The sequence below is a fragment of the Neoarius graeffei genome, chromosome 9 (genome assembly GCF_027579695.1).
Source record: "Neoarius graeffei isolate fNeoGra1 chromosome 9, fNeoGra1.pri, whole genome shotgun sequence".
NCBI lineage: Eukaryota > Metazoa > Chordata > Actinopteri > Siluriformes > Ariidae > Neoarius > Neoarius graeffei.
This window is the reverse complement of record NC_083577.1, coordinates 50,518,129-50,541,282: the sequence shown is the minus strand read 5'-3', so window position 1 is coordinate 50,541,282 and position 23,154 is coordinate 50,518,129. Positions and strand designations below refer to the sequence as shown.

At 40.9% G+C, this 23,154-nt stretch overlaps 1 protein-coding gene across 12 annotated transcripts in view; it reads right to left on the bottom strand.

Annotated features, from left to right (window-relative positions):
• Positions 1-21,388, bottom strand: part of clasp1a (cytoplasmic linker associated protein 1a) — a 131,429-nt gene extending 110,041 nt beyond the window's left edge. For all 12 annotated transcript variants that reach the window (XM_060929746.1, XM_060929734.1, XM_060929738.1 and 9 more), the window contains exons 1-2: positions 21,284-21,388; positions 17,251-17,833 (exon numbers count right to left, since the gene is read on the bottom strand). In XM_060929746.1, the coding sequence (XP_060785729.1) occupies positions 17,251-17,445 (195 nt within the window). In that variant the 5' untranslated portion in view covers positions 17,446-17,833; positions 21,284-21,388. The remainder of the gene's footprint in view (positions 1-17,250; positions 17,834-21,283) is intronic.
• Positions 21,389-23,154: the final 1,766 nt, after the last annotated feature.

The following is a 23,154-nucleotide window of genomic DNA, read 5'->3' as shown; positions in this document are numbered from 1 at the left end:
GTAACACGATTAACAAGAAAATTGTAAATGTCGTGGTAGGCCAGATCGGGCAAATCGCCGGCACCGCAGCTCCGAATTTCCCTGAACAAGGATTGCGGCAAGTTGTACGGATCTGCAATCCCCAACCTGGAACACTTTTCCACGCAACACTGCCTCACGTCACCTTCAAGATCCTGAACAAACTTAGACAAGTTATCGCGCGATGTAGATGGGGTATTTTCCGAATTTTCTTGGGGATTACTCCCTGGATCCATTACGCTCGCGCAAGGTAAACAATCCTGATGCCGTCCAATATGGCGGAGTACACACGTGCGGGTCACGTGACTGCACATCCTCTATAGGTCACAGCATGTCTGATGTGTTTTGTACACTTTTCTGGCCACAACCCTTCGAATCCTGAAGGTTACAATTTGATTGACCAATGCGTGGAAACACTGATACAGCTTAACAAATTAAAATCCTGAGTATGCATTCAACATTCATTAGCATGTTATTGATGAACAGGCCCATTTCCAAAGTAAATGGCTTCCGCGTTAGGAAATTTGCATCATCGAATCTACTGAATTTCTTTATTCTGAGATATCTAACCTAATCAATATTGGCAAATAAAGAAAATGAAAAAAAAAAAATCAATAAGCTTTGGCTTTCTGGCTTGTTACGACATAGACTCAGGGCTCATGCACATGAGGACGAGAACAGTAAATCCAAATAAATTGTACTCCTGCTTACTTAAATATACGTGTGTGAGATTCTATTTATTTTATCTCTCACACACACGCAGAGGTGGCCAGTAAAGTAGTACATTTACTTGAATACTGTACTTATGTACACTTTTTGAGGATCTGTACTTTGAATATTTTTTTGTAAACTTATGACTAACTTCACGTCATTTGAAAGACAAATATTGTACTTTTCACTCCACTACATTTCTGTCAAGGTCCTCGTTACTATGAAGCAGCTTTGAAAGTGGATGGTTTTTTTCCCCCTTTTGTTTTCTAAAACACGATTGGTTTTTCGCAGGTGACACAGAGCATATCACTAGAGTCACGTCACGTCCATAGACCGTATAAAATCAAGCTCACTTATTTCTCAGCAGTATTAACATGATCAGTTGATGGCATAATGGAAGGAGGGGGTTCTTCTGTGGACTGCACGCACCCAGGGCCATACCTAGAACCCATGTTTCAGTTTTCTGAAAGGATTAAAGATCCGTTTCGTTTTAAACATTTGCTTTGTTTGCCAAAAACAAGCCACATCACGGCCTACAAAAACTCGCCATCTGACCTGTGGAAGCGTATTAAGGGATATAAACCGTTTTATTCCCAAGAGAAAGCTTGCAATGAAGTTATCTATGCTTTTAGAGCTAACAATAATGTTGCAATAGCTGTGCAGTCTAATTAGTCAAATGACTTTCTATGGATTTGCCCGCCAAGCTGCCATCACCTAGTCCACGGCTAACATTTAGAGACATAGCTAGTTAACTTGGACACCAAGCTAGCACATAAAAACGGAGTTACACGAACATGAATAACGTTAACTTATCTGAAGTCCTTTCAGAAATAGGTTTTAGCCAGGGCTTTGAACCGGTTCAAGGAACGAAAACCGGGAACTTTTTCTATTTCACATGGAACAGAAACGAAACCAGAAACTTTATTATTTTTTATGTTCCGGAACAGAAACGCTTATTAAAAATAATGGTAACCGGTTAATACCGGTTTTTATTTCGTTCCTCAAAGTTTCCGTAGCCTACAAATAAAAAAGTCATTCTTCTCTTGCGCAAGTTTCTATGACCCGCTGGGGTTCACTTCCTGTGTGACGTTCGCTGACTGAATGGAGAGAGCGGGAAGGTGGACTACTATCACGTCTCCACGTGATAATAAGTGAGTAAGTGCATTACTGAGTGTCTGAGCAAAGAAGAGCCTGAACGTTGCAACCTCCCTATTGGCTGTTTGTAAAAGTGTATCAATTGTTGCCCTTCCCACGGGAATCATCGCGGGCTCGAGAGACGAGACCTGACGAGTTAGTTCGTTGGTAGCAGAACAAAATGTCTGGACACAAATCAGGTTTTCAGAAAAGGAAAGAAAAACGGAGGGTCGAAAATACAAAAAAGGAGGCAGAAAATGCAAAACGAGTTTTAAGGTAGGACAAATGGTTACTTTTTAAGGCAGCCCGCCGTGGCTGCAGGCTTTCAGTTGTGTCATTGAATGGTTACTTTTCTGAGGCAGCCCGCCGTGGCTGCCTGCAGGCTTATTTATTATAGCCCATTTAGTTAAAATAGTTGATCTAAAATGTTTATAGTTATGTGATGGTTGTCCTGATTTAGACTGGTGTTTTGTTTTGTTTTGTTTTTTTTTGGGGGGGGGGGGGGGGGGGGGGGTGTTGTGCGATGTTGCACCCGGGTCCAGATTAGGGCAGAACCGGCCCTGGCTACATTTCAGGTGTAGTTTGTTTTATGTATGTATGTACTTCCATAGATGTGTACTTGGTCTTCCAATATGGCGCCTAACAAAATCTCGCGGCGCGGTGACGTCATGCGGTAGCCCTCTATAGGGCCTGACTAGCCTTTGGTAACACACTAAACGAATTATCTTTCATTTTTGGCACTTTTTCTGTTTGTGTAGATGGAAAGACATACTGAGAATCCAAATCGCCAACATTTGAAATAATAATAATTGTTTTGAATTATTTCTTGTCTTATTTAATGAAGGTTGTAATAGAATTAGCCTACATTTGGCTCAAGCTGGATGAGACAGAGACATAATTTTATAGCCATTTGTTAAACAGCTGACAGGGAACGTAATTAACCGTTCCGGGAACAAAATTTTTTTGTTCTAACCGGTTCGGGAACGTCTATTTAATGGTGGAACCCAAAACCGGAAACGTTAAAATTCTGTTTCTGTTCGGAACGAACCAATAGGAAAAAAATTCTGGTTCAAAGCCCTGGTTTTAGCATAATCTTGCCAAATAAACAACGTAGAAATCTCTTTTTTCTGGTAACATTAGCTACCCAATATGATTTCCAGTTTGAAAATAGTTTGCTAGCATGTCAGGTGGAGCGTCACTGACTAGCTAGCTTAATGTTAAACCACCATGATGGCACAGCATGCGTTCATTTTGTGAATTCACATTTGTGTCTTTGGTAATGGCATTAGGTTTTGTAAGCGTTGTGACAATAATACAACCATGCGTTGACAGAAAATGTACTTTTAATACTTAAGTATTTTTAAAAGCAAGTACTTCAGTACTTTAACTTCAGTAAAAATTTGACTGGACAAATTTCACTTGTATCGGAGTAACATTTGACCAGTAGGATCTGTACTTTGACTTAAGTAAGGAAGTTAGGTACTTTGTCCACCTCTGTGTATTATATAAGTGTGTGTGAAAACACACTATATGGCCAAAAGTATGTGGACACCTGACCACCACACCCATATGTAGACCTTTCCCAAAGTGCTGCTATAAAAGTTAGGAGTAGACAACAGTACAGAATATCTATGCTGTAATATTACTGTTACCCTTGGAACTAAGAGACCCAAACTTGTTCTAGCATAATGATGCCCTTTGCACAAAGCAAGGTCCATGAAGACAGTTCGTCAAGGTTAGTGTGGAAGAACTCGAGTGGCCTGCAGTGTGTCCTCACCTCAACCCCACTGAACTTTGGAACGAGCTGGAATACTGACTGCACCCCAGGGCTCCTCGCCGGACATCAGTGGCTGACCTCACTAATGCGCTCGAGGCTGAATAGGCAAATCCCCACAGCCATGCTTCAAAATCTAATGGCATGTCTTCCCAGAAGAGTGCAAGTTATTTTAACAGCAAAGGAGGGGGGCTAATTCTGGAATGGGATGTCAAAAAAAAAAAAAAAAACATAGGTGTGACTGTCAGGTGTCCACAAACCTTTGGCCATACAGTGCCTATGAAGTTCAGTTGTTGCTTGGCCCTTCACAATAAATTTTGTTGGACGATATATCGTCTCCGAAATTGTGATCAACAATATTATTGTTGTCTTTTCAAGGCAATTTTATGCCACTAGTAAATATGTAATAATGTAGTAGTAATAATTAGGGCTGGGAATCGATCCAGATTTCCTGGATCGATTCGATTCCGATTCATAAGGTCACGATCCGATTCGATATCGATTTACTTAGATATTGCTGGATTGTCACTTTAAAGTAAAAACTGTCCTTATTGACAGGAACAGCCCAATGTGTGTTTGTGCATGTAATTTAACACCAAATGCCTTCTCCAGTGCAGTTTGATTCGCCGCAGGTTTAGCTGAAACTGTGTCGGCGTGGTGCCTGGATAAGTGGTTGCGGAGATTGGTTGTATTGCCACTATATTTTACCTCTATGTGGCACAGTTTGCACACTGCTTTTGTTCTGTCGACTTCGTCTCTGTCCTCGTAACGTTTGAATCCAAAGTAATGCCATACATCAGCTTTCAGGCCAGGCGGTGATTTTAGCTGTGCAGCTTCAGCCATCTCGCGTTCTTAAGTTTCGGTTTCGTTTGCCGGCACCCGCTTTTTATAGCGGTCCTTGCGCGGTCGAGAAAATAGTGCCTATAGCCACCTGGAAGAGATCGAGCCACACATTTTTGAATCTCTCTCGTATTTTTTGAACGTGAATCGATATCGGATCGTGGATCGATCTTTTGAACCCAGCCCTAGTAATAATGATCATGCAAATACACCCTTTCAAAGAACATTCAACATTTTAATTAAAGTCAACTTATTCAACAGTGGAACATTAAAAAAAAAAAAAATCAATATAAATAAATAACCTAAAGAAATAAAAACAAAAAACTACTCACAACAAAAATAAAATACAATCTATGACTCTTAAAAATTGCACTTAAAGTAAATATTAACTTGGCACAGGGTAATAAAAAGACAGACAGACATTCTTTTCTTCACAGGCAACATTCTGCCAATCCAGTTTCTCAAAGATTAGCACCCAGATCAACAAAAAGTGCAAAGTAACAACGTATTGCCAGCTGTCATTTGGATAAAAGTAACAACAGTTAGAACGAGATAACATGTAGGCAAGGGCGTAGGTTTGGTATTAACATTGGTGGGGACAAAAACCCAATGCCAACCCCCAGTGGTGCCAGCTTCAGGTCAACATTAGAGGGTCACAATATTTTGCTCCGTTGTGCTCCACCAAAAGAGTCTCCATCATCTCTCCAAAGTCCAGACTTAAAATTTGAAGTTCAGAACTGTAGTAATTCATGAATACTAATAATACGCAATTAATTTGATTAATTGCAAATCTTGCATGTGATGATTAACTCATTCTACCAATTTGCATACGTGTTTTACAAGCGAATAACACATTGACTGTCAGGAGGGTGTATGTTCCTTTCCCTCATAAATGGAAGTAAAACACATGCGGAGCCTTAAACACTGCGTTCCATGAGGCTGGCAGGGGGAGTCGGCTCTCTTCTGTGGGATCTGTAACTAGTTTTAGAATGCTCGTTTAAGCTCGTGTGTGATTGATCTAACGGTAAAACAGGATGAGGGCTCGAGAACTTTGACATGTTGAAAGGTAACAATTTTACTTGGCAACAGAATGTACCTGAACTCTGACTGGCTGTTATATTTTTGCCCTTTTGTTGTCTTCTTGAGCCCAGAGCGGAGGGAGAGGAGGTAGTGACAGGGTTCTACAGAGAAAAGTTTTTAGCTGACTGCTTTCAAATGAACCTCCTCGAAATCCAATCAGTTCAGCGCATGTATGCACTCGGTATGTGACGTTTTCAAAAGACAGGTGGGAGTAACGAAAAATTTCTGATCAAGGCGGCGGAGGCTGTTATGCTTATTACGTGAAAATGTTTTATTTAATTAAAAGGTGTCTGGGCTACAAACAATGTCCATATCACCATCGGGTTGTTGTTTACACGTGTCACGTTACACGAACTTGGTCAAGGCTCTGCAGGTCTTAACTGACGCACTTCAAATTAAGGGTTAGCGGGCTGCTAAAGTTTGCAGGCACTTCACAAGCAAGATTCTGTGCAATATTAGCCAACATTAGCACAATTTGACATGATTTAATAATGTCTTTGTGACCTTAATGAACACCAGTTGTTGCTGGTATCAAGTCAGATTGTTATTTACATGCCACACAAACTTAGAAAATAGTCACATGTCACTGTTACACACTGAATACGAACTGTTGTTAACTGATCAATTTTACAAGCTCATCTAACGTTACATTCCTCAAGGACAGTTTGCTAGCTAGCAGCCGGTCACTGCACCCGCACTTGCTAATTGACATGGTAGCCAAATCTGCTTGCTGTTTTTGCGACCACGCCCCCAGAGCGAATATTCATGAGTGAATTTTGCGTGGTGTTTCGCCCAGTGGAAACCTACAGTAACCATTTGTGTACCGCGCATGGAGCATGTTTTTCCCCCCTTCAATCAGAAATATTGGTAAGGACACGTCCATACCCAATTCTACACCTATGGTCTGTACAACAAAGCAACGTGGTGTTGTCTTTTCCGCATTCAGTGGATACTCTGGCTGGATAACTGTTGTATGCTGGGAGGCCCTGCCTCTGACAGAGAGCCGCATTAGACGACAGAAAACAGCGCGGTGTTTTATTCAGTCAATGGGTCAAGCTAATACTCTGGCAACTTCCCTATGTAGACGTACAGCACGTAAATGCCAAAATCACGATAAAAAAAAAAATTCAAGTTAATTTTCATTTACCGTACGATAAGTCGGTATATCAAATATCGTGACAGGCCTAGTTGTTGCTATTAAAATACCCAGCTACCAGAACATTCATACCTGGATACCGTCCAAACAAAGCAAAATGAGGTCTCTTGGCAGGCCAAACTTTTTTCAAAAACTGTACTCGAAAAAGTTAAAATTTGTATGACTACATGACACCCAACAGAAATCATATACCCATGTCACAAATTCTGCATTTCTCAAAACCGGTCCACCTGCAAATCAAATTCCCTGTATCATCAAAGATGGCATGGCTGAACAAGCACTGCCCTGTGCCATTAACATCCTTTTCTCTAAACTCACTGGAAAAACTGGTCATGGAGCCATAATCATCATCATCATCATCATTATTATGGAACACTGAGTCTTACTCAGTGTTTACTTCGCTAATATCAGTAGAGGAGACAGTATTTCCAAGCCTATTACAGGAAGAATACATCAAACTACAAAAGAGCACATAATCTGCACAAAATAACCTGCCATTCAAGCTCAAACTGCAGTGTTTACATAAATTCACATGCAATTTTTTTAGTCACAGGAGACACTCTGATATATCGCTCATCATACTCTGGGGTTACGTTGTTAGATTTGCTACTACATTTTAGCCTTGGCAACTAGACTTCCAGGTAATCAACACTTGGGACTGGGCAGCAAACAAGAGCAACCACTTGCCCAGTTGGCTAGCGAATGAATGAATGATTTGTCCAGAATTACAATGTGATCTTTAGCAGTGTCGATCATTTTTGGCATCATGTTTGACATATAATCCACTTCATGGCAGACAGGTATCTAGTGCCTCTGGGAGGAGCAAAAAGCGCACTTATCTAAAACATGGACTCCATGTTTAAGTGCAACAGAAACGATAAAGTCAGAACCAAAGACAAAGCAGTTATAATATTCCCCAGGCTCTGTGGTAAACTCTGTCTATGGTAAAATCTCAGTAATACAATATTTACCTGCTGAGTAGGCGACTGTTTAAAGTTAATTTTTTCTATTAGTATGAAGATAAAATCATGCAGTAATCTTGTGCATTTTTCAGAAATGTAAAGGAGTACATTAGTTGTATGTTTTGATTTTTTTCCCCCACGTTTTATTCCAATATGTGTGTGATGTGCATGAAGACTGGGTGCGTATTCTGTCGAGAGACAGATCTACGCACAAAGCAAAACCTTATACTGTGCAGTAGCACATACGTCAGTGGCTGTTTTTCCTTTAACTGATCTCTCCAAATCTTAAACATGATACTGTGTTAAGAGTTTAAAAGCCTTCCTGTAAATTGATTATTGATAACGTTAAGCCAAAAATATATTCACAACTTGGTTTCTGAGAACGCTGAACAAACAAACTTTGAAATAGCAGAACTTTGACAGTCACGGAGATTATCATCTCATCTCATTATCTGTAGCCGCTTTATCCTGTTCTACAGGGTCGCAGGCAAGCTGGAGCCTATCCCAGCTGACTACGGGCGAAAGGCGGGGTACACCCTGGACAAGTCGCCAGGTCATCACAGGGCCGACACATAGACACAGACAACCATTCACACTCACATTCACACCTACGGTCAATTTAGAGTCACCAGTTAACCTAACCTGCATGTCTTTGGACTGCTTTTAATTCCCAGGAAACCCACGCGGACACAGGGAGAACATGCAAACTCCACACAGAAAGGCCCTCGCCGGCCACGGGGCTCGAACCCGGACCTTCTTGCTGTGAGGCGACAGCGCTAACCACTACACCACCGTGCCGCCCAGTCACGGAGATTGAGAATTTCAAACAGATGAAAAGGTCAAAATTTCAACCTCACTGAACGTTGCATCTCGGCCTCACAAGTTCTACAAAAACACTTTTCTGAATAATAAAAAAAAGATACAGAATTCAGGTTACACCTGTACATGTGTGCGCTACTAAACTGTCCTTTGCGATTGTGCTTTTAATTGCCAGCTGTCTAACGAAGTACTTTGATAAATCAAACTCAGAAAGCTGTTGGAGGCTTTAGTTGTGGGAAGCAACAACCCAGGCTTGTGTGTACTGGACACACTTTAAAGCATATTTTTACCTGCAACTTTAATTTGTGCGTCTTCTCCTCGGCAAGATGCAGCCCGTCAGAAAAGGCTACTGTGAGTCAGAACCACATGAGCATGCAGTCATTCCGTAATTAAACATGCCACAGCCCTTTTTATGATTACAGCTGATTCTAATTATTACAAAGTAGTAAGTCACCAACTTTTATCCATACCGAGTATTCATAACAAAAGGTATTCATAGTTGCAGCTCTACTTAAAGTTGGTATATGTGTCCTTTATACTGATTTCAAACCTAAGCTCTGAAGTAATCTTCTCTACAGCGACTGACCATCTAACAACAAACCGAAACACACAACCATTTTCACATAGAGACACATTTTATTGTACAAAACATGGATTTGTAGCCATAAAAGGTTGTTCTGTTTTACTTTGCATGGTCTAATGATTGGAATTTGTCTGGAAAAGGGATGCATCATGACAAAAATGATTCTTAAAGGCATTTCTACGATACACAGTATGAATCAGAATATACATTTTGCATTTTTTTAAAAAATAATTGTCTATAGATGCACAAATTCTAATATCCATAAAGATAAATGTATTGTGTTAAAAAAAACCTAAATATTTAGTGTAAATTATGCAAGAAAATGTTACATCTATTTTACAAAAATAAAATTACACAAAGATAAGAAAAAATATTGTTATAAAAAACAGACATGCTCTAACTTTAAATATTAAGTACAAAATTATCGCCTGTCACTTTGTATTTCCATCTATGAAAAAAAAGTATAAACACAATATCCTTAATATCCCAGAAAAGTGTATTGTGACATCATTTATTACCTTATTGCCCAGCCCGAGTTTAGAATGGATCTTTACTCGTGCTGTTGAACGTGCAAATTTTTTGTTGCTTTCTATCTTGTCGATAGCCAGAATTACAACACGCGGCTCACCAGGCCGACGCAGCTACCAAAATTGGTGGGTTATTTTTCAGGGTATGCTCCCCTAGATCTGCCGTGTACTGCAAAAATCATAGGCACCAATTAGAGCACAAAAGACCGTGTTCACCATGTGAGGGGCTCGATAACGCAGCCACTTGCTAGAACATCGGCCGTATTTTGGGGGAGAACAGTTTGGGACACCCAGGGTGTAATAAGGCCAAGCAGAAAGGTGGTACTCCTCCAGCGATCCCATCTTAACATCGAGCTCAACATATTCAAAAAGTGGTTATACTTCCAATACTGTTTTATGGCTCAGAGACACAGACACTCAAAGTGAAGGAGCTTAAAAGGGTTGACAGATGCTACACCAACCTCCTAAGGAGGGTAACAAAATATCTTGTAGAAGCAACGCTACACTCTAGCCCAAATATGTGGAGATCATCCACTCCTCTCGGTACATTTTGCTCAATGCAGAGCCCAGTTCGCAGGCCATGCATTTTGGGCAAAGGTTGAAATGATCTCAGACCTCCTTTTATGGAAGCCTTCTAAAAGGCGGCTAACGTTTCCTGACACCATCGCAAGGGACGCTCATATAAAGGTGGAAGACCTGCCCACCGCCATGGCCCACCAAAACATGTAGAAAAGAACTGTGTGGGAAATCTCAGCTACGGCTGCAAGATGATGAATTTTTGTTAATTTCAGCTAAAATATTTTATTGCTACAATGAAAATAAATGCTTTCGAGAAACTTGTACAAGACCAGTCTGAGCTGAACGCAAATCATAAGACTGAATTAGACAGCTGCAGTGCCGAACTCCACTGATGCCAAGGGTGGCAGGAAGGACAGAGAAAGTCTTAACACCATGGCCATAACACATTTCCTCTGCTTAATCTGTTTATAACGCGTCTCATTTATCCAACCTCTCATGTTGCTGTAACATTTAGTTTCCCCATGAGGGATTAGTAAATGTTTATCTTGCCTTATCTTAAATACAGAATGCCCTGATTGTTGCACAGTGCTGCTGTATTCCTCTTTAACACGTAAACATTATGGTATGCTGTAGACGGTGGACAAATCTGACCCTCAAAAACAAACACCAAAACAAAAGTAAAGTTTGGCTTGGGGAATCTTTATTTTAAATAAATAAATAAAACCAGCCCCTGTAATTTGCAAAGACACAATTATAGACAAATCACATATCATGCACAAGTCTGGTTGTGCCAGGCAAATAGGTATTTCAGCAAATAAGTGAACACTTGCAATAAAATATTTTGAATTTGCAGCTTCCCAACATACATCAGAATCACTTTAGAGTGATTAATCGAGCAGTGATTTCTGTCCCACATCGATTTCCACCACCCAAGAATAAAGAGCAAGTTGAAGGACAACATTTACACCACACTGTATAGCAGTGGATATATTATCCATACACGGTGGTGCATCATGTAGGGAGGCTGGCTGAGGTAGAAATGGCAGTGTTTATACATGTTTTGTTAATTAGGACAAATCACACAGTGATAAAAATGCTCCCCATCTATGGATTCCAGTTTACTGAATACTTATATGTGCCAAAATAACAGACTCAGCTGATCACAAGCCCTTCCTTCTGCTCCAAGCCCTCGAACCAGTGTTTTGATCTATGACAAAAGGTTACTTCTTTCTCCTTAAAAACAGTAAAGCATCTGTTGGTTGTTTTTACCATCCTGTTCTCAGTATTTTTAGCTTGATGACAGGACCAAGAAAAAAAAAAATTATTTTATACATCTGCTTACCCAAGCCAGAACAACAAAACCTTTCAAGAACACAAGTGGGCAACAACACCACCACCACTCAGTGCTGTAGCCTGGTCCACATTTTGAAACCTCAGGAGCCGATTTTAGCGGCGCTCCTGCGCGGGCCAAAGGCATAGTGTGTGGATACATAAAGAAACCCTTCGAGGTGTTTTCTGATGGTTTCGGTCCTGTGCGTGCATGCCTGCCACCACAGGAAACCCAACAGCTGAGTAGTAAGTAACCCATCAAGTTGTTTTAACCAGCAACCGGTTACTTTCTTTTTTGGATGAAACAAAGCCCAAAGATTCCAGCCTGCAGAAATTGTCTAAAAATACAGCCAGATGGCCGATCACTGGAGTTAATTCTATCTCAATATACTGTATTATGTGCACTATTCATTTTGATAACCGTGTAATAAGGACCTGAGACCTTCGTGCAAAACGTGCGCACACACATACACACATATTTTATATATATATATATATACACATACACACACACGTACATAAAAATTTTAAAAGGGGGGGTTGATCTTTTACGAACAAACTATAACTCTAGAAAACTCTTTAATGGTCTTTCTAGTTTCATAACACAATTTCTTAATATTAGTATGTTGATAATGCTGATGCTGAGTGTTTTAAATATTTCCTCAATTGCATTTTTTTTTTTAACAAAACCTCTATCGTCTTTTCAAAGTCAAAGCTCTAATCCTTGGAGCTACACATGCTGCATTCAAATGAGGAATACATTCCCAGGAGTTTTTAATCCCACTGGGTTTTTATCCTGGGTTTTCGTACCAGGCAGCGTATTCATTGTATTATATTTTGTTTTCAATATGATATATTTTTCCGATATGTTTTTTTTGTATTTTTGTCTCAGCAATGGTGAAATCAAATTTGTAAATACAATCACTGCCCTGACTGACTCTACTCATCAGGCCAGAGCTATTCTCTTTTTGTGTATGTTTCGTACAAACATAAGGAAACAGTACAGTAACTATAATGGTAAAGAAATAAAACAAGAGGCTGGCTATGATATAAGAAAATTCTACAACCCAGAAACAGATGGGAGCTCTGCTTTTAGGCAGTGCTTCAATCTATATATTAAGACTGCTTGCTAAAAAGGTAAACGAGGGTCTAGTGGGAGCACAAAATGCATGTGCAGAGTGTGAATAAAGATGGTAGGTTACTGTATACACAGTTATTAAACGTACATATTTTAGGTTAAGCTTGTATGACCAACCAAAAGGCTAATGCAGCTCATCCCAACCACAGGCTACAATTATGCTACAATTCTGACAGCACTGGTGGATTTAGTGTAAAGACTACACTGGCAAAGCTTAGGCCACCCATTTTTATCTTTAGGTTCACGGATTTTTTTCAACATATTTTTGATGATGTCGGTCGAAATAAAGTGTGATCCAATTTTTTTTTTTTGCATGGCAAAATTTCAATGTCGGATTAAGATGATAAAATAAATTCAAGAGACACACTTTACATACATACATACATACACACACACACACACATTATATATAATATATACATGCACATTGAAGGCTGATACGTTCGTGCTACTTGATTCGATAGGACTCCCTACGGCACCATCCTCTTCTAATTCCACAGTCAGATACTTGCAGCCAAAATCGCGAACTAACGTTATGGCAGGCATATTCGGCATCGCGCTCGTTACATCACCACCTTCTTTCTGAGAACCAAAGATCGTTTTGATCTTTTCATTGTTCGCTTTCAACGCTTGAGAGACAAAATCGCCCACGTTTTGGTTAGTGAGACAGTGAAAAGATTCACTTTATGCTTACGTACAGTTGAGGCGACAGCTCGGAATCCATGCTGTCAGCGTCAGCCATGGTCAGCACGAGGCTGACACTGTCGTAAAGCGGTCGTAAATACCATAAAAACATTCAAGTGAATACTCAATGTCGTAAATAGTTTCGTTTTCGGACTCGGCTGAAGTGGATATATACAACACACATTGTCGTTTGTATTTGCGATTCTAATACTTTTTACTTAAAGAAATATGACCTAGTACCAGGGATACAGTGCTGTTACAAGAAAAATGCGTGACAATATTTTTTTTTTACATTTCTTTTTGTACGTTTCGGTGGTTAAAATAAAAATACGCACAGACTTTTTATTTTTCTAGCGGTAGTATTTAACTGCTGTCGGCGGATCCATGATCCAAAAAATCTAAAATGAGTCACCTTATATATGCACCACTGTGGCCAAACTACTCTTATACTGGTCTGATATGTGGACTATTCAACTAATTCTAAGTCCTAATATAAGTCAGATATATTGAATGGATATTTAAAAGAATAATCATGTTTGAATTTTGGTTTAATTCCCAGGCGAGGTCAATAACCGAAGTTAGAGCAAGGAGCAGTGGCCAACATGAATGTGCACTAACTGAGAATGTTCACTAACTGAGAATGTTCAGACATGTCCATGAAAATGGATATCAAGCATAAATACTGCCACATTAACCCATGTGAAACATCACTGCCTACTCTACAAGTTAGTTCTTGTAAGCAAGTTTATTTATCCACGAGAGATGAACATTTCAGACAAATTCTGGCAAGCAGGGTCAAATATTTGATGGTCACACGGTTAACTGTTTGTTCTTGTTAGTCATGTGATTAAATATGCAAATTCTTGGATAAGACTTAAAGGGATAAGATTGTTTTTCCTGTAGATGTCTTCATGCTGTGACCACTTAAAGTAGTGTGCATTTACAATGAAAGGCATCAAATGAGTAGCCTACAGTAAATAAGCTGTGTAAAAAATAAAAGACGACCATTTTAGACACTCAAGTTTTGGCTGACTGACTCCATTCTGTGCAATTTGGAAGAGATAACTTGTGTATAAATAGCTGTTAACAGTTCCTTAAAGGGGGCGGCACGGTGGTGTAGTGGTTAGCGCTGTCGCCTCACAGCAAGAAGGTCCGGGTTCGAGCCCCGGGGCCGGCGAGGGCCTTTCTGTGCAGAGTTTGCATGTTCTCCCCGTGTCCGTGTGGGTTTCCTCCGGGTGCTCCAGTTTCCCCCACAGTCCAAAGACATGCAGGTTAGGTTAACTGGTGACTCTAAATTGACCGTAGGTGTGAATGTGAGTGTGAATGGTTGTCTGTGTCTATGTGTCAGCCCTGTGATGACCTGGCGACTTGTCCAGGGTGTACCCCGCCCTTCGCCCGTAGTCAGCTGGGATAGGCTCCAGCTTGCCTGCGACCCTGTAGAACAGGATAAAGCGGCTACAGATAATGAGATGAGATCCTTAAAAAAAGGTCATAGGCAACGGTCGGAGGTGAAACGTAGAATATCAACTTTATTGTCTAGAAGATTGACCCAAAAAGCGAATTCAATCTTCCTAGTGTCTAATTTGCACCCTAAAATTGAAAACAGTTAAAATATACTGCTTTGCACAATTTCTGAACGTTTGTTTACATCTCACTTATGCGCACTTTCACTGCCAGGGGACCGTCGTCGTGACGTTATTTAAGGCAAACAGACTGGGAGCAGCTCTGTGTTTACTTGCGAACCGAGCACACGTGTATGGACTTTGGTCATGAGAGGTTGTGTAAAATGTCTGAAAGCGATAGTGATTTTGAAGTAGGAACTCTCCAAATTAAATATCGAGAGGTGAAACCATACATGTATGAACCTATGGCCGTTGCGAAGCAATCGGTGAACGTGGCTCACTGGTTTGACCGCGCGGCCTCAGAATCGGACAGCGACTCGGACGACTCTGATCGCGGTGACCCTGGACCTCAACAAGACTCGCACCCAAACGATTTATCCTGGTAGTTATGATAAATTCCTACTTTTGTCATAATACTAAATAAGAGCCCTTTTGAAGTAAAAATGTTTACCGCCAATCTTCTCCTTTTTGCTTGAGCGTTGTGGTCCGTTTCTTCTCTGACTGCTTGATTTTGTTTCACGCTCACAATCCACTCTCTCCGCCTCGTCTCCTCTTCCGGAAAAAAAAACAACCCTCTGGCTTCATGCACACAATCCACTCGCTCTGCCTCTTCTCCTTTTTCGGAAAAAGCCAACCCTCTCGCTCTGCCTCTTCTCCTTTTTCGGAAAAAGCCAACCCTCTCGCTCTGCCTCTTCTCCTTTTTCGGAAAAAGCCAACCCTCTCGCTCTGCCTCTTCTCCTTTTTCGGAAAAAGCCAACCCTCTCGCTCTGCCTCTTCTCCTTTTTCGGAAAAAGCCAACCCTCTCGCTCTGCCTCTTCTCCTTTTTCGGAAAAAGCCAACCCTCTCGCTCTGCCTCTTCTCCTTTTTCGGAAAAAGCCAACCCTCTCGCTCTGCCTCTTCTCCTTTTTCGGAAAAAGCCAACCCTCTCGCTCTGCCTCTTCTCCTTTTTCGGAAAAAGCCAACCCTCTCGCTCTGCCTCTTCTCCTTTTTCGGAAAAAGCCAACCCTCTCGCTCTGCCTCTTCTCCTTTTTCAGAAAAAGCCAACCCTCTTGCTCTGCCTCTTCTCCTTTTTCAGAAAAAGCCAACCCTCTTGCTCTGCCTCTTCTCCTTTTTCAGAAAAAGCCAACCCTCTCGCTCTGCCTCTTCTCCTTTTTCAGAAGTGGACTCAACTCAAGCGGTTTGTTTGGCTTAAATGACGTCACGCACCGAGTGGTCACGAAAATAGCCGAACAGAAATTCGCCATGATCCGCGCTAACTTATTTTAATTATTACTTAACAATACTTCTTGGGACCAGAAGAAAATTACAGAAGGTTTTTTAACATATAAAGTTTGAAATGTGCATAAAATTAAAACCGTTGCCTGTGAGCTTTAAACATGCTCGAAACACTGACATTGATGCACTCAGAACTGGATTCCATCACTATTCATATAACATCAGCACAATCCAGTTCAGACAAGACTCAGACGAGGCACACTGGTACCATCACCATTGGCATAACCAGGCAAATAAATAAGATGAATGAGAATGTTCTTACAGAAACTGACATATTAGCAAGAGGACTTTCCCTTGACTCAATTTTGCTTAATTACATAATACCTTGATTTGTGTTTTCAGCAACATATATTTCTTCTACTTGGCTAGACACAAGTTTGCATTTCAAATTACTACTGTTTTACATGTTGCACTCAAATCTTTGAGTTTCATGTCTAGTATAAATTTATACCTTGCACTTTTTCTGGCTTCATCTAGTATTAGTAGTATCCTGGAGTAATATTCCTGTAAATGCTAGCAAAGCCACTAGCATGAAAACCTCCATGTTTGCATGAGCAAGTTCAGACTGGACCATCATCATCTATCAGGTAGCAAGCACACCATCATCTTTGCCATTAAGATCCCCATGACGAACTTTCATTTTTCCTTTTTTTTTCAATCAAATTTTAAAAAAATAAAAATCAACCTTCAGATTCAAATCTGTTTGTGTTAAACTGTGCCCATTCCTATTTCCTACTACAGAGTCAAACATTTCAAGAAGGATTAGTGCCTGTAATGTGTGCCTAAGCACAGAAATTAAATAAATGGTACCAGTCAGCATTAATTATTCCAAATTCACCGCGACCTGAAAAGGGTGAGTGCACTTGAAAGACTGATTCTTCTCCAGATCTGGCCTAGCCAAATACATGACAAAGAGACATTCCTAAAACATAGGACTGTCTATACTGCCAATTTCAGGAAAAATAAAATCAGTCGTACAACCTAGTAATCAAGCCCATTCTCTAATCATTACTCATTTTGCATTAGAACATTCATCTACAGAATATCACCAAGTGTTTATTAAACAATTAAACTTTTACCTTGAAGTTGCTGGAGTTGACCCAGGAGGAAGCAAGTCCATCCACCATCTTATCCAATGCAGTCTGATCCTGCTCCAAGTCATGAGACTTCTCCTTATCAGTGATGTAGTCAATGAGCTCCTGACCAACCTGCAGCCTCCGACCCACATCTTTCTGTAGCACCTGTGCCAGACAGTACTCCATATTGGGCTCCATGGCCTATGCTACTCAACCACCACCTCCGAGGCAGTGGAGGGCAAACCCAAAAAAGACCTTTAGCTTCTTTGTGTGAACCAAAAATAAAAAATAAATAAATAAATAAAACGCTAAACGTATTAATATCCTGTCTTATGACAAATCCTATTTGCACAGCAGGGCAGCAAAAGGCTGAGCCTTGAGGATGTAGGCCTGGGAATGGCAACAATGCACCATATGCGCCTCGACAACAGCTGATGTGGTTTGTGAGCTCTCCTTTCTTTCCAAGCCAAAAGGCTACCAACAGCAAACCTTCCAAAAGTGGTTGCAGCATGGAGTGTGGTAACTAGTGCAGGAGAGGGAGGCTTTGGTGGAACATTTCTTCATAATCCCACTCACGCTGTACTGCCTATGGTCAAGAGAACAAAAAAACAAAGTTAGCCAGTACCCTTACAATCAAACATTAGTGCAGCCAGGCCTGTGGGTTGGTCAGTGAAATTCAACAGGTACTGCATGTGATGTTTTTACATACTTTTGAGAGCTCAACATTTGGCTGTGAAATGCCTGAACTATAGACAGCACTGCAACTGCCATACCTTAACACCATGACAAAGGAGAAAAATATGAGCCAGATGCCCATTAGAGCTGAAGTAGGATCAAACTCTCCACATGTATCCAATTAGATGACCCAAATCCATCGTACAGGAAGGCAGGGAAACGCCTATGAACACTGCTATGATTTTCATTTCATTATCTAACAGCCACATTAGCAAAGCTAAATACGAAATTACATAGGTAGCTAGCATCCCTTTAAAAAAATGGAACGTGAGCATTTTCTCATAAGTGTTTTATTCCTCTTATACCACAGCAGTTTACCAATGACTGCAATTTCATATTTATTAAAGAATGACGAGTCGTTCAGATTTATATTTACTGATGTCTGCAAACAAGTTAGTTCCTGCTATCACTAACTTTATAACAGCTAGACACAGTTATTTTCAACAGCATCTCATTGTCTCCCTTGTTGTCAGAAATCAAGAGAGAGGAAAAAGTACAGCTTGTTACTGAGAAGTGCACCGTCATCTGTCCTGAAGAATTTCTTATGTCAGAAAACTCAAAGTGACAGCTTTACCTCAGATTCAAAGCACTGACACCGGAGACTCCTTCCATTAATATTCAATAAAGATCTCCTTTGTCTTTGTTTAATAACACTTTTTAATCTGTTTATTATGAGTCCTACATCATGTGGAATGTCCACCATACAAGACCCTGTGAACGAGTTACTAACGAAATGACAGAATATTTGAACAAGTGGAGTAATATGTACAGAGCTGCTGTTATAGAAAACCAATCAACAGTTTCGTGATCTTGCTTTAGGCTGATCTGATGAAGACAATCACATATGGCTTTACATTTGACTGATGCCAGGCTTTGGTGTGATATAACCATCATATCCAGACCAATATTGGACTGTGGTGCTGTGTTGTGGCTGGAAAATGCACCATTGACAAGCTGTGACATCACAAAACCTAGGTATTTGTTTTGTAAAACACTGCCACTGTGTCAAACCTATAAACCCATGTTTCTGCTTTCTGATCACTTGTCAGCCATCGTAAAGTCTCCGATGATACAAAGAGAATAGATTTAGCTGACAATGTTAACTTTACGATTTGAAATAGTTTCTCTCTGAAATCCACATAGTGAACCAAATGTTAAATTCCTACCATGACTCTCTGTTCATGACCCCTAATAGCCATTTTACTTCTGATTTTGCACAACGTGTAAAATCAGGTAAAAGACCTCATGGAAATGTCTCGGGAACCGTGATTCAATTCCTTACATTGACGTACTTCCTCTTGAAACAGAAGGTCAGAGGGACGGCAAGCTGAGGTGCTGAACTGATTTACACACCATTCAAAAATATGACACACTCCCACCAAATCTAAATAAACCTGACAGTGAAAACTTGAAAAGAGAGCATTTCTCACCACCACTACCATTTCATCTACACGTGCCGACTTTAAAGTGCAAATTCAGGAGCAAGATCAATGTAATTCTCCTATTTTATATTAAACTTTGGTCAAATATCTGTCACATTTTGCGCAATACCAGAAAAATTCAGTTGAAATCAAGCCATCTGAGGCGAATCGGTCCGCCTCTGAAAAAACTCAGCATTTGGATTTCCCGGGAAACATTTATTTTCGTGACGCCTCCTTCTGAATCCTACGTCAGCGCTGGTTTGTTTATGAGAAAATGACCTGGTGGTTTTCTGCAAATTTCTTCAACGTTATCATGTAATTATTAAAATGGTTAACAGATGTATCGTAGGAGGGTGTAGCAACACCAATCTTGATGGGATTAGTACTCATCGTTTCCCAAAAGACTGGACAATGAGAGAGAAATGGGAGCGCTTGGTCTACACAGGCTGTGCACTGAAACTGTGCAAAGCTCGCGCAGTCTGCTGGCGCTTCCGCAGGTAACGTCATGAATCTGGCTCCAGACTCACTTGGGATTTTTCCAGACGCGTTTTGTTTTTTTATTTTATTTTTTTCTGCTGTAGACAGATGGCCTTGTGCAAAATTACCCTTCTGGATGAGTGTGTAAAGGGACATACTTTCATATTTAAAAAAAAAAAAACGAAATTGGTCCAGAATATGCACTTTAATGAGGACAACAACTGAATTGCTGTGTGACTCTGGAGTTATGCCGTACATGTTTGACACGTCGTCTACCATCACTGGCACCGATGGCGTTGAATAGCTGCAAGGTGACCACCAGGACATTTCCGAACCGCAGATAAAATATCACTCGCTCTTACTGACCGAGGCAATAAACAGCCTCAATCTGGTAAAACAACCTTCTGAACAGTCTCACACACAACCAACAACTTGCACAAATTCCACCTTCTTTGTAAACAAACTCATCATTTGCTCTCAACCAAGGGATGGCTGGAAAAGGGAATCGTGTGAGAGCCAAAACGAACTGAACCACAAGCTGTTAGTGTAGGAAAGCAAGACCCATCCCATCCTACAGAGCATTTAATTCGGCGAGCACAAGATTAGTACAGGATGAGTCATCACAAACATTTTAATTGTTTTCCTGGAAATAAGCTATAAAATTAAAACAGGAACGTATATCTGCAAAGCTGTTTTTGTTTTACTCTCATACTGTTGTCCCTGACACTAAGAAAACAGGTCTAAAAAAAATTTTAAATCTCCAAAAGACTAATTTTGACATCAAGGACACAAAGTCTCTCTCACTGTGAGCTACCTGAGTGTTTTTCAGGTGCACTACCTCCTCAGCACAGTGAGCAAACTGGAGCAGGCAGCTAAGCTAGCTGAAAAAACAAAAGCGAAAACAATATTTTGTGCTAACCAGCTTAGACTAAGCTCACCTCGTTAAACTGTGGCACAAATTGTCAGCACCGAACACGCAAGTTAATTCTCAACATCTGGTGAATATTTCTGACTCAATATCTGACAGCTAATCTCGGTTTGTATCAGGATGCGCCTTGTCATCGCCCTGTTAGCGTTAGCTGCGGTGCTAAGTGCTACTTTTCTGGCCGCGAAGACAGATGTATAAAATATACATATACAGTTTATCAAACGTTGAACAAATTAGGCAGTACTGATATGCAGAGATGATGCTGAAGCGACTAACCTGCAGCACCCTGTTAGATACTGAAATAAATACCTGTCTTTTGCTTTTTCATTGATTTGTTTGGAAAGCTGGCTAACATTAGCCCACTAACATCCCGCACAAAGCGGCGCGCTAGCTACAGGTCAATGAAGACAAAATACATTTCGATATCAGACGGCCAAGTTACAATACGGTCCAAAATAATGGCTTGCAGACTCACCGTAATAATTAACGTGTGATAAAGAGAGGAACAGCGCCGTTTCAGACACTGAAGTAAAAGAGCAGTAGGGAGGCGTGTGTGAGTGAAGCCAGAGCTGCCTTGCTGTGGGAGACAATGACGGAGCCGCAGTGCGCATGCGCCACCCATCAGTACTTTACACTGTGGTGGTGATGTTGTGACCCAGTGATTTTCAACTCTAAACGTAAACCAAAGTCCCCGATTATAATAAGTCCGGACATTATGATAAAAAGGAAGACCATATCGTGTATTAAACGCTGCCAAAACTAATTTCAGAGTGTGCAAGACAGCAATATAAAAGCTTTTAACAATAAAATGCCACAGTCAGTGAGCAAATCCTCTCAAGACTCCATCAAATCATACAGTGGTGCTTGAGTTTGTGAACCCTTTAGAATTTTCTATATTTCTGCATAAATATGACCTAAAACATCATCAGAGTTTCACACAAGCCCTAAAAGAGAACCCAGTTAAACAAATGAGACAAAAATATTATACTTGGTCATTTATTAATTGAGGAAAATGATCCAATATTAGGGGTGGCACGGTGGTGTAGTGGTTAGCGCTGTCGCCTCACAGCAAGAAGGTCCGGGTTCGAGCCCCGTGGCCGGCGAGGGCCCTTCTGTGTGGGGTTTGCATGTTCTCCCCGTGTCCGCATGGGTTTCCTCCGGGTGCTCCGGTTTCCCCCACAGTCCAAAGACATGCAGGTTAGGTTAACTGGTGACTCTAAATTGACCGTAGGTGTGAATGTGAGTGTGAATGGTTGTCTGTGTCTATGTGTCAGCCCTGTGATGACCTGGCGACTTGTCCAGGGTGTACCCCGCCTTTCGCCCGTAGTCAGCTGGGATAGGCTCCAGCTTGCCTGCGACCCTGTAGAAGGATAAAGTGGCTAGAGATAATGAGATGAGATGAGATGAGATGAGATCCAATATTACATATCTGTGAGTGGCAAAAGTATGTGAACCTCTAGGATTAGCAGTTAATTTGAAGGTGAAATTAGAGTCAGGTGTTTTCAATCAATGGGATGACAATCAGGTGTGAGTGGGCACCCTGTTTTATTTAAAGAACAGGGATCTATCAAAGTCTGATCTTCACAACGCATGTTTGTGGAAGTGTATCATGGCACGAACAAAGGAGATTTCTGAGGACCTCAGAAAAAGCGTTGTTGATGCTCATGAGGCTGGAAAAGGTTACAAAACCATCTCTAAAGAGTTTGGACTCCACCAATCCACAGTCAGACAGATTGTGTACAAATGGAGGAAATTCAAGACCATTGTTACTCTCCACAGGAGTGGTCGACCAACAAAGATCACTCCAAGAGCAAGGTGTGTAATAGTCGGCGAGGTCACAAAGGACCCCAGGGTAACTTCTAAGCAACTGAAGGCCTCTCTTACATTGGTTAATGTTCATGAGTCCACCATCAGGAGAACACTGAACAACAATGGTGTGCATGGCAGGGTTGCAAGGAGAAAGCCATTGTTCTCCAAAAAGAACATTGATGTTCACCTGGAGTTTGCTAAAGATCACGTGGACAAGCCAGAAGGCTATTGAAAAAATGTTCTGTGGATGGATGAGACCAAAATAGAACTTTTTGGTTTAAATGAGAAACGTTATGTTTGGAGAAAGGAAAACACTGCATTCCAGCGTAAGAACCTTATCCCATCTGTGAAACATGTTGGTGGTAGTATCATGGTTTGGGTCTGTTTTGCTGCATCTGGGCCAGGATGGCTTGCCATCATTGATGGAGTAATGAATTCTGAATTATACCAGCGAATTCTAAAGGAAAATGTCAGGACATCGGTCCATGAACTGAGTCTCAAGAGAAGGTGGGTCATGCAGCAAGACAACGACCCTAA